At 41.0% G+C, this 13,407-nt stretch overlaps 1 protein-coding gene across 1 annotated transcript in view; it reads left to right on the top strand.

Moving 5' to 3' along the window:
- The window catches only part of LOC124775808, a 155,108-nt gene that overhangs the window by 83,697 nt on the left and 58,004 nt on the right, over nt 1-13,407 (top strand). The window contains exon 2 of the mRNA XM_047250639.1: nt 10,029-10,353. Coding sequence (XP_047106595.1) covers nt 10,029-10,353 — 325 coding nt within the window. The remainder of the gene's footprint in view (nt 1-10,028; nt 10,354-13,407) is intronic.

Genomic DNA, 13,407 nt, shown 5'->3' on the forward strand with positions numbered 1-13,407 from the left:
TTAAAGTAGTCAGATAAATATAATCTGTCCCTCAATCACTCTGTAGAAATAATAGTAGTTATATTTTTTGGCGCAACACAGTTTACTATCTTGTATAAGATTTTTCCACAGTTTATCGGCATTCTTATGCTCCGCCTTGTATTTTTTCGTTGAGTTGAGTGTTGAATTTTTGTCTTTGGATTTGCGCTCTGTATTTGATTTACGATGCGTCGCAAAAGTGTCAAGGTTCCGTCGTGTAATCTTACAATTAAGAGATACCGAAATAGTCGATTTTCCTATTATTGACAACAATGTTGAGATTGATAGTGACTAGTCTGCGGTGCAACAGTTGCAAAGCACCACAGAAAATATGATTTCCGTTTCCAAAAATAATCAACAAATTCCTGACACTATAATTTCTTCCACTAATTTGACTAGTAATCACACGGTAGATTTCGGTATTGCGGACGCCGCTGGTCTGCACATGGCTGATGTGCACAATTCAACACTTGATTGTTTCTCGAGTGAGATCGGTGATTTGCCTACTTTTCACACAATTGGTCCGACTGCCAATAGTATGTCAGAGGAAACAACATTGAAAAGTGCTCAGTATGCTCTTGGAAATGCGTCGGATTTTATTAGAGTTAATTGTGCAGATAATGCATCAAACGAGACGTCCATGGTTGTAGATGATGTCTCCACACCACAAAACGCTACACAACTGACACCCGACGCATCAACTGAAAAGAATACGGAAGCGATGCTTCATAATGTCATGCAAATGATGGTTGGTCTGAATACCCAGTTCAATAAACAACTTCCCAGCACACGAAAACAACAAGATGGAGAATTTTCCAGCATACGAGAAAAACAAAATCACAACTACACTCAGTTCAATGAATAATTTAATAAAAATTGATGAACAATTTTCCATCATACGCGACAAGCTTAAATCGTATACAGAAATGACTGATAACCGTTTTAAACAGATTAAGGCCAGTGGAAAACGTCTTTGAGTAAAAACTGAAGCGATAGCCAGGAAATGCACAGACAGTATCAAACCCTTGAGAGATGACCTTAACACTTTAATATATCAATGTAGTGAAACCTATAAAAAGCATACAGATGAAATCCAATCAGTTAATGAAAGAACAGATCAACAACACACTCGATGTGATGCACAACTTGAAGTTCACACTGAGACCTCAGAAAAGCAATACAAAGACCTTATCAATTAGCTACTACAGTCATTAGCACTACAAAGACATGAAGTAGAACAGCAGTTGTTGATTAGCCTTACAAGCCATATTGACGCTAGTATAAATTCCGTTATAGACGAGGTTAACACAATAAAGCAATCGCAGAAACAAATGCAGGCAGATGTACCTGATTTCAAAACCACTGTTGACATACGAATCCATGAAGTTGAAGAAAAGTGTACGGATGACATTGAGTCGTTAAGCTACCGTCTTGAATAAATAGAGCTGGTGCAGGACCCTTACACAACTAAATCAGATTTAAAAAAAGATCAACAAAACTACATGCAAACTGCAGAAGCAAGAACGACGCTTTAGATTCAAACAATTCCACACACATCCTTACGCTCAGGAAAAGATGTGATGAGACCAAAAATAAATCAGACGACACAGCTCCCATTCCGTTCGCCGAGTCTCAAGAATATCAGTGCAGACAGCAAACTTTAAACCAACTTGGTACACATAACAGTTCTCTATATCGGAAAGTTAACAATTTACGTCAGGAAGTGGACAATATCAGAAAATTTTCTCCACGTTATCAGTTTCAAACTGACGTGCCACAGCAACAGTCACATACTTTTCAGCCTCACAATAATATGAGCAGACTACAAGGAGTGCGTGACTTTGATACAAGCCAGTCATCTCACAGCCAGTTCTTTTACGCAGCCGAACCCTCTCAAAATCTACAATACGAAGGATTCTACTATAAACATTTCCTATATGTAAAGAAATTCAGGGTGTTTAGAAATAACCGTACAGACCTGCATCTCCTTGAAAGGGTGCAGCAATTTTCATTATCACTATCCACAAACTGGCCGGTGACACACAAGCTCGAATTTATCTGAAACTTTTTAGACGGAGAACCTTCGATGTGTCATTCCATCGAAGAGTTCCAAAATTGGCCGGACACTACTCAGCGAAGCATTAAACACCAACTAACCAGTTTACCCAATTTTGAACACTTTAGTATTCCAACTATCACCCAGTTTTTTAATATATGGTTGAACAAAACCAGTATCTGACCGAACCGTATAGCCAATCTGTGCTCGTACAATTATGCATCTCAAAACTTCCGCGACAGCAAAAGGAAAAGCATTTCAGCTTTCAAGGACTTATTACAGTTATTAGAAATTCAGCAATCGGATTATTCATTTGTCAATACTAACTTTAATAACAGGTAACAATTCATTCGGTTACAACGAGCAATCTCGCCCATTTCATAGCAAGAAAAATAAAAGATTTGGTTCCGATAGCGAATTTCATGAACATTTTAATAAGAGACAACAATTAAGACACAATGGACAATGGACCATAAGGTACTAAATACGATCCTTCACTTAATACAAGAATTTCGGCCAAATGTACAGTACGAAATGCCAAAACTTCACGTGATGTAAAACTTTCCAAACCAGTCCTTGAAGCTTCATGACAAACAACAACAGCAAAGGTAATCCAACCATTACCTATAGTACTTGATTCAGATGCTTTTGAAATGGAAAAATTCTTGTATTAAGTGAAGGATCCTATTTAGTACCTTATGGTCCATTGTCTCTTAATTGTAGGACAAGGCGTAAGGTTAATTCCGATGAAAAAATTTATATTTGGTCGAAAATAAGTGGTACATCTAATATGGAAGATTGTAAATTTGTTGGTGATTGTATGATATATTATCATTAATAAAAACTACACATTGATCTTGCCAAAAGCCGAGAAGCGATTTTATTCTTTTGTAGCACCACACCTCACTCAATATCCTGCTCCCTGCCCCCCCCCCCCCTCAGGGGCCTCTCACAGTAGATATGCTTATATAACAGTTGCATGTGGTTACGCAATCGTCTTATCAACGGCCTGCTCAGCCTTTAAAAAGACTAAAAGCATGTGGTTACGCAATCGTCTTATCAACGGCCTGCTCAGCCTTTAAAAAGACTAAGGCTGCTTGGCCGAGTTTGCCTATGGAGATTAATACAGGCGGCTTGCTGCAGCTGTCATGCTTGTGGACGAGTTTGTACAGGCGACTAACAGCGTGCGCTTGTATCTTGAGCTATAAATAGCTGCTGATGCAACTTCGCTACCAATATATTCAGCAGCAGCAACTACACTGCTGGCCACCGTAAATGCAACACCAAGAAAGACAAGAGGTAGCACAACAAAATTTATTTTGTAGATAACATATTGACCAAGTATCAAATGATTACGTTTACAGACGTCTGTGACATGTGGTTCCTGCTAGAATCAGTAGCCAGAGTAGCCGCCATTGTTGGAGATCACCGCTGCCACATGTCTCGGCATTGAGTCAAAGAGACATTGGATGTGTTCCTGGGGTACATCAGCCCAAGCAGCTTCCACACGTTGCCAAAGATCATCTGGTGTGGGAGCTGGGCATGTAATCTGGGTCACTCGTTGAACAACCATGGACCACATGTTTTCTATCGGCGAAAGATCCGGAGAGCGAGCCGGCCAGGGAAGCACTTCAATCTGGTTATTGACGAAGAACCTTTGGACAATGCGTGCCACGTGTGGTCGCGCATTATCCTGTTGAAATATGGCTGTGGCCGAGCCCTGAAGGTAAGGAAGGACAACTGACTCCAGCACCTCGGATATGTAGCGCCGGCTATTTAAAGTACCGGCAATGCATACTAGAGGCGTGCGAGAGTAATATCCAATACCGCCCCATACCATAATACCCGCTGCAAGACCAGTGCGGCGGTGCATAATGCAGCTGTCCAGCATCCTCTCTCCACGGTGTCTCCACACTCGAACCCGACCATCGTGGTGCTGCAGACAGAAGCATGCCTCGTCAGTAAAGACAACGTCATTCCATTCTGCCATCCACACGCGTCTGTCATCACACCATTGGCGTCGGAGACGTCTGTGGTTCTGCGTCAGTGGGTGACGAAGCAATGGACGTCTTGCGGACAGACCACTCTGCTGTAAAAGGCGTCGAATGGTATGCGCAGACACTGGATGATGCGTTACAGACGCAATGTGCTGTGCTATGGTTCGGGATGTCACTGAGCGATCCGTCACTGACATGCACACAATTTGCCTATCAGCACGTGCAGTGGTGCACCGAGGTGAATGCGATCGACCACGTCGGTCTGTCGTACCCTCCTGCATCCAACGGTCACATATCCGCATTACAGTTGTTTGGTTTCGTCCAACACGAGTAGCGATTTCTCTGTATGATAATCCACTATCTCGGCTAGCCACTATCCTTCCTCTGTCGAACTCGGATACTTGATCAAACGATGTTCGCTGTTGTCTATGAGGCATAACTGATCGTCTTGTGAAACAACCACAAGGTAAACACACGTGCCGAACGTACACTTGCCGAAATCGCCAAGCCTTAAATGGCGCTATGAGGTGGCGCCACAGGCGCGCGTGATGTGCGTCTGCGCTGAAATTCTAATCAGTTGCATATCTCATCGCTGCAAACCCATGGTGTAAATTTCACTTGATTCGGATGCTTCCTTCAAGGTGTCGCATTTACGGCGGCCAGCAGTGTACATCAAAATTTAGACGCCAACAATCCCAGTTTCCAGCCGCTATTCTTGCCGCAGCCGCAGCAGCGCGGAAATATCCTACAACAATACGGTCGAGAAGCACAAGCGAATGTTAACGTGCCACCGCTCAGCTATGCCCGTACAGCCCAGTCCAGTAATATTACGCAACCGCAAAAACCAATGGTCGCAGTCACATCGAAGCCATCAGCAGCAAAGAAATTTTCATCACAAGTATGAAGAGAATCATCAACAATTTAAGCGCAATTTTGGCAGCAGCAACTTCCATCACAATGAGCCCCAGCAGTCTCAGTTCATTCTTAATGAACCTAATGTTCGTTTCCACCCACCGCGGCATTCTGCAGACCAAAAGAACCGTACAGTACATATAATTGAACCACCACAGCAATCTTCTGCCACCAGTCAGCCCACCAGTAATGCATGGCTAGAAATTACCGACACTGTTCAATCGGAAAACGTGCAGTTCGAATCTTCTACTCATAATACTGTTCCGTAAAACGTCATAACCTTCGACGACATTAGGGACACATTGTTACAAGAGAAACACCAAGCTCAAAAGAAAATTTCTCATCCCGCAGTTGAAATTAAAATTGGTTAGTATTTATTTTCTGCAGTGATCGACTCTGGTTCACCAGTAACAGTAATAAGTAAAACAGCATTCCAAAAATGTAACGCTCACAATACCTGTCCTATCTTTCCACTTGGTAAAACGAAATTTCGGGCGCAGTCTCTAACAAGGGAGCAGATGTGAAAGTACAAATCCACCTATCTTTTATACTTGCTGATCACACATTTCATGTCAATTTCTGGATCGTTTCTCTCTTAACAACCGACGTCATCCTTGGTAGGGATTTCCTTGTCGAACATGAGGCTGTTATCAACTTTAAGAAGTCATTGCTTATACTGAAATCCGTTGAGCAACAGCTACCTGTCTCTTTTCAGAATACTCCGTCAGCTGAGGAGCAAGACATTAACACAGTAGAGGTGATTTCAGCATGTATGAATACTAATTTGCATACAACATTCATTACAGACACGTATTTCCTTAGTAAAAAATATCCCCTAGGAAGTAGATTATCACATTGTGCCGACGATCAATAGTATGTTGAGTGAATGTAAAGCTTCGATGGACGAGGAGCGCCAACAGTTGCAGGATATTCTTTTACAGCACATTGAAGTATTTAACAATGTACCAGGAAATATGTCCAGTTTTGTTTACGAATTTCAAGTAAAACCGCATGATACGTTCAAGGAAAAACATTCCATTCCGTTCATATATCGAGATCAAGTCAAGCAAGAACTTCAGGCTATGTTAGACCATCACTGAATCAGCCGCTAGTCAATATATTAACCCTCTTCACGTTGTTAATAAGAAAGATGGCTCACTTCGCCTTGTGTTGGATTCAAGTCAGATCAACGAAATCATCATTACTGAAACCGATCGTCCGCAAACGCTGGAAGATCTCCTACAAAAATTTCATGGAACGTCATTCTATTCTACTCTAGACCAAAATATGGATTCTGGCAAATTCAACCGCATCCTACTTGCAGAAAATACACTGCTTTCCTTTGTATCGGTAACTGCTACTAATTTTGTAAATTTCCTTTTGGTTTAACAATTAGCCCCGCTGCTTTCATCCGTACGATGAATACTATTCTTCCAAATGAATTAAGAGACAGAATCACCACTTACATTGCCGATATTTTAATTTCAGAACCTTCTTGGTCGAAACATAATTCTGTTCTTCGCATACTATTGCAAAGGTGTTACCGTGAACCTCAGTAAATCTCATTTTGGCAAGACTTCCATTAAATTTCGGCTGACGACATTACGCCCGATCCCAAACAAACTACAAGCCATCCGTGACATTACCAAAAAACAACTTAGCAGCTTTCTCGGTCTGATCAATTTTTTTCGCCGTTTCATACACCACTCGGCACAAGATACCCCTAGATTGTGTCATCTTACAGGTAAAAATACTATCTGGTCATGGGACGACCAAGCACAGTCCGAGTTTCTCAATTTAAAAAATGCTTTACTTAGCGCTCCACTTCCATCACATCCTGATCTGACAAAGAATTTTTCGATTGCTGCAGACAGTTCCAAAACTGCCCTTGGTGTCCATATATTTCAGGAAATAGAAGAAAATGGTACAACTATTAAGAGGAATAGCGCGTTGGCTAGTCGCTTCCTCGCATCGGCTGAAATAAATTATTCTACCACCGAATTCGAAACGTTGTGTGTTGTTTGGGCTTTCACTAAATTTCGTCACTTTCATATGGCAGACACACAACAGTATACACATATCACAGAGCTATTCAATTTCTTTTATCGGCTAAATTCACACATGACAGACTCTATCGTAGGAAACTTTATTTACAGGAATTTGATTTTACCATTGTCCTCATCGCAAGAACCCAGAATAATGTATGAGGTGCTCTTTCTCGCTCACTGTGCAGTAAACAACAAGAAATCACCGCTAATTTTTGTGTAACTAGTTTCAGCCTTCTGTATATTAAACAGGCAGCTTTTGAAAATTTTGTTTCGGCACCGTTAAAAGACATCGCCAGAAAGCAAAGCAATGACGACGTCTGGAAAGAGATCAGAGATCTGTAGCGTGACACGAGCCCGACAACAATCAGAAATTACTACACCGTGCACAATAATTTCGTCGCGTTCGCTCTGACGGCGATAATTGGACTCTCTGAATACCTGAAGAACTTGTCAATAAGTTAATCTGGTATACACACTTGAGTTACGCCCATTACGGTGCTCGCAAATGTTTTTTGATACTATGACAGAACTGTTATTTCGCAAACATGGAAAAGCGTATTCGACGAGTCTTTGCGACTTGCAAAATTTGTCAAAATATTTTCTACAATATCTCACATTGTCCCTCTGTACCCCATTGTACCCATGAAATTAAGATATATGGCAGCTGATGATTTATTTGGACCCATTCTACGAACTAATAGAGGTTTCCCTTACATTTTCGTTGCTGTAGAACTAACTACGAAATTTGTATCTTTCACTCCCTTACGAAAAGCCACTGCTACAACTACGAACTAATAGAGGTTTCCGTCACATTTTCGTTGCTGTAGAACTAACTACGAAATTTGTATATTTCACTCCCTTACGAAAAGCCACTGCTATAACTGTTCCTAACACTTTTGCTACACATTTTTTGCCTCATGTTGGACATGCTCGGAAGGTAATCTCCGAGAATGGACTGCAATTTCGATCAGTAATATGGAAACGCACACTGCGATCTAGAAATATTGCACCCATTTTTATTTCCAGATACCATGCTTCTTCCAAACCATCAGAGCGCTTGATGAAAGAGATTGGAAAACTTCGTCGTATCTGTTGTCACAAAATACATATTGATTGGGACAAACACATCTCAGATTTTCAGGACATCATCAATTCAATACCAAACGACTCCACCATGCTTTCCCCGCATCTTGTGTTGAAAAATATAGATCCACCTAAAAAAATTCGTAAAATTGTATCTTTTCCTACTATAAGAAGATTACGTCACCATGAAATTATAGACATCGCACTTAACAATATAAAGCAGACAGCACAACGCCACAAACGTCAACAAAAATAGGTGTGTAACCTCCATAAATGTCGCATAGGACACGTAAGCTTTTAAATAATTATGATGTATGTTTTTGCCAGCGCGTTAGTATAGATGAGAGTTGGCTGATAATTTGTAATTGTTGAGTAACCCCAGAATGCACGTAAAAGATTTTGACAAAAGGGCTAGTTAAATATTTAATTTTTGCAGTGCTTTTAAGATTTTTTAACAAATCTATGTGTTATTTGATGATTTGCATTTCTATTGGATTAATGAAGTTAGATAATACTTGCTATTTAAATCTCATGGTTTGTGAATCAATTGTGAGTAATGTAACTTCAATTATCAGATTGTTTTCGAAAGCCAAATTTAACTTGCAATAACTTTGCTAAAATAACTGAGTGTTAGTAATTCACCGTAATCAGTACCGCCTCGTCTGTAACCGAGCGGCTCTAGGCTCTTCAGTCCGGAATCGCGCTGCTGTTACGGTCGTAGGTTCGAATCCTGCCTCGGGCATGGATGTGTGTGATGTCATTAGGTTAGTTAAGTTTAAGTAGTTCTAAGTCTAGGGGACTGATAACCTCAGATGTTAAGTCCCATAGTGTTTAGAGCCATTTCTAAGTACCGCCTCCCACTCCAGGTCATATAGATTTTAAAGAAGTTGAATTTTCTTAAATGTTCTCGTTTATCAGCCAAATGAAATTCACGTGGGTTTCAAGTATTACGGCTGGCATTGCACACTGCTGAACCTGTAGCTAGCATTCATAATTTTTATGAGAGACCAGAATAGATCGCATTACTCTGTTGCTGCTTTAGAGGTAAGACAATTTAATTTATTTCTTATGTGAACAGTGCTTAAGGGGCTGAATGTGTTGCTATTTGGAGTTGCATTGCCCAATCAATTCGTAAAATTTTGCTAACAATAAGACAGAGGAAGCACACCTATTGCAGTTACTACACACCACACGACAATTCGAGTGTAGTATCCATTCCACAGTTCAGACATTCATTCAACGTAAACGTAAAGTTTATCATTTTATATTTTTTTAAAGAATGATGTTTATCTTTGGAACTGTGAAACAGATATCTTCTGTTGCAAGGTCCGGGAGGAGGAAGTATTGACCCAAAGCAAAAAAAAAGTCCAGCAAAAAGGCTGTCTAAAATGCATACTTTAGGAGCTGTGAAAACTTGTAAATGTTCACTAGTGTGAAACACATCTCTTCTACTGAACAGGTCCTCATAGCTCTTTAGGTATGCATTTTAGAGCCGAGGCCTTCTCCACATTTTTTTCTTCTTTTATTCCGTACTACTTCCTCCCAAAATGTGGAAAGCAAAGAGCTTGCGCTAGAAGAGATCTATTTCGTAGTTTCGAAAATGAACAAATTTTCGTAGCTCTTAAGGAATGGATTTTAGAGCCCACATTTAGTAGACACTTTTACTTGTTTCTGCATGAGGAAACTGTCCCTAAAGTTTCTCGGAGTTTTTTGGGGTACGCTGTATGTGTAATATACAAGACCAGGAGCAGTCTCAATATTAAACCCTGTGGAGAATCAGTAGTAATGCGTTTGCACCCACATGAAGATTCAATGTGAAAATAGTGCGAACTATCAAAGTGACCGTTTACTCTCAACAAGTGAAATACTTTATGAACCTGTTACTCAGTATACTTCAAAGCTACTCTCGGACAGATTGATCTTGTGAAACTGGAATGGGTGTTGGGAGCTATGAAGCACATAAAGGCACCAGTAAGATCGACCCGGTCGCAGTTTAGGCCAGACGGACCATCCGGAAGTAGCGAACAGTGTAGAGGGAGAGAAGCGAACCGAGTCTATATAAGTGGGCGCAGCTGGCTGGAGAAAGTGCTGCCCGCCGAGCAGCCCGTGCAGACAGACACAGCGTGGACCGCCAGCATGCCGCCACGCCGGACACCCGCGGCTGCCACTCTGCTCCCGCTGCTGCTGCTGCTGCTGTTCGGTGCCGCGTCCGCAGCAGACGTTTACGGCCGCGAGTTCGGTGCGTAACTCTTGTGTCCCTATCACTATACAACACAGTATACGCGTATACTCTGTGAAGTTATTTCATTGTGACCTGCTGTACTGTCTAGCGTATAACAGCAGGTTAAGCTAACCAGAAGCGATACTTTCAAGCGGCAAGTCGCATTGCGTGTTCAGAGTATAGGGACAATCCTACAACGTATGCAGATTCACACGGTGAAGATGGCGACTAAAGTGATTCCTAAGAAGACACAGGTCTTTTGGGCTGCCGAAAAGTAGTTTCTTCAATGTTTCATCGTTTCATACAGCCGACGAATGTTCTACCCGCGATACAGGGAGCGTCATCTTGCTAACAATGAAGGCAGCTGTTTTCAGGTGAACGTGAGCTCTGAGATTATAGCCAAACCGTTCAAGAGTGCCTTCAACATGGAATATGATTCCAAACAACGTCACGAAAACGTTCCATAGTTCCTCCCGCTTGCATCGCCCCACCACCTTGTTCTCGTTGAGCACCGTTTGCAGTTGTTTCCTCCACGTTTCTTGCCAGTCGACTAGTCGTCCAGTTAAGGAGGGGGTGTGGCTCGCGAAACGAGCCTATACGGCACCAGTCTGTTGACGTCCAGTTGCGATATTATCCATTAAGTTATACCGTATCACGGTTGTTATATTCGAAGAACCATAAGCAACGATGATGGGAGAAGAGACTCATATACCATACTATAAAGGTTATCGGTCAGTGCTCACACAAGATTTATTAGCTACGCCAGTTTCTACATTCTGGTCATTTTCAATATTCCATATGCGCCTTGGCCAATGGCTGCGTCAGAAAGTGGTAAGAGTGTGCATCCCTTCAAGCCTCACATTAGATAACGCTTTATGGGCTACTGAATATGACTGAAGAGTCAAAACTGCTATACAACTTGCGACATTGTCACGATAAGTTTCCAGTCATCCACGAAAATATATGCTTTATTATGTTATGCATCATATATTACTCCAGTTTTAGATCACAATATTTGCAGTCAGGTTACTACTTACGATCTGTAATGACCATCCTCAGGCCTGAGTAAAAAATTATTGCAATTACCGATCGAAATTAGTAATCTGATCACATATAATCAATATGATCCGAGACTGGAATTATAATGAAGCAAAAACTGGTATAGCCAATGAAGAAAATTTGTATCAGTGTTCCTGATAAGATTTATAGCGAAATTTAGTGAGCTCACGGACGAACTCCAATAACAACACGACAAATATGCACTTATACCAGGAGTTTTTAATAAGTGTTATCTTTCGTGAATTCCCGATTTTATTATCGTCTTGGTCTATTGTAAGTGCGATTATTTGGTTATTCTTACATTTGCTTTGAACTGTAAAAAGTGGCCGGTTTTACAGAGCAAAAATGAAAGTGAGTCTCTAGTTTTGCTGAGAGTAAACACGTCCATATGAGTTTCGTGAATCTGTTTAATACTATTGAAAATATCAGCTCTAGTGTTTTGTTTGAATCAGAAATTTCTTATAGAAAGCGAACAATACCGTATAAACTGTTCATCCAAATTAACTGGTGGTTTCTCTACCTCTAGCAGAGTTATCATTCTCGTCCATTCTTTGTTTCACAACCTTTCTTTGTTTCCTCTATGGTCCTTTGTGGTTCATTTTTGTCGTGTGAACAACTTTACTCAACACTTCTCTGACACATTTTTCCTGTTCGTGAGTTTTCTGTTTTAGACTAGAACTGTAACATCCATGTGCGTATAGAGTGCGGCAAGAACGATTGTTTAAAGCCACTGTGCGTGCTCTATCCGCCGTCCCTACAACGGTAATGTGTAGGGGTCGTAGCACGTTCCTAAAAACCTCACTTAGAGCTGGTTCTTGAAACTTCGAAGTAGACGTCGGCGGGGTGGTTATTGTTCACGTTTAAGTATCTGCCAGTACAGTCCATCATCACCTCTGAAGTAATGCTGCCCTTCTTTGCACACTTCCAGTATCCCCTATCAGTCCTTTGCCCTGTGTGTCTCGCACACATTTACGCAAACATTTTAAGCGGATCGCAAGAGTTTTGTTAAGCGTTCTCTTTTTTTGACAGATTGTGTTTTTCCAGAAGGCTACCAACGAATCGAAGTCTGACACCTCTTTTACCTTCGACTGAGCGTAGGAGATTTTTATGTGTTCACTGAACCCAATTGCGAGTCATTAAAAGTTTAGTTGGATGATATTACGTATCTGCATGTTTTAAAGTGCACAATTTTACATTTATACATTTCAGAACCTTTAAAGCAAGTTGCTAATATTTACATCACTCTGGAGTCTTATCAAGCCTTGAGAGAACATTTTTACAGATTTTTTCAGATAGTACTTAATTATAAATAATTGTATAATGTGCGAAAAGTCTGCGGACACTATTAATATAGCCTGTCAGTCCAGAAATATATAACATGAATAGAAAAGGATCCCAACGCAGTTCCCTGGTCGACGTTGAAGTTATACTTCCGTCATCGCTGTCCATCGAAGGTAACGAGCTGCGTCCTACCAGGCAGGAAATTTTCAACCCGGTCACAAATTTCGCATGATACGACTTATGACTGAACTTCCGTTAATAAACGATGGTGAGGTTCCGAGTCATGCTTTTCGAAAGTAAATAAATACAACATGAACCTGCCATGATCCATGGTCTTCAGGACGTCATGGGAGACAGGCGCAAGTTGAGTTTCGCATTTTCGACGTTTTCGGAATCCATTCTGGTTGGCATTCTGTTTGAGATATGCTACTTTATAAAGTTTGATTCTACAGCAAATGGATGTCAAAGACATTGGGTGATAGTTTTGTCCATCGCTTCTATTACGGCTGTGACCTGTGCCTTCTTCCAACTCCAGGGAACATTAATGTTTTTTCTCGAAGTACCTAGGGTGATAGCGAATAAGAGAGAGGCGGAATCAACTGTACATCTTGTGGATAATCTGATAAGTATTTCAGTATTACATCGGGACCCGTTACTATTTTAAAGAATTAAACATTTAAAGATGGAGTTCAGCATTTCTGTTTTTGCTTTTAGTCCTTGTGTCATCCATGA

This window comes from Schistocerca piceifrons, chromosome 2 (assembly GCF_021461385.2).
Source record: "Schistocerca piceifrons isolate TAMUIC-IGC-003096 chromosome 2, iqSchPice1.1, whole genome shotgun sequence".
Taxonomy (NCBI): domain Eukaryota; kingdom Metazoa; phylum Arthropoda; class Insecta; order Orthoptera; family Acrididae; genus Schistocerca; species Schistocerca piceifrons.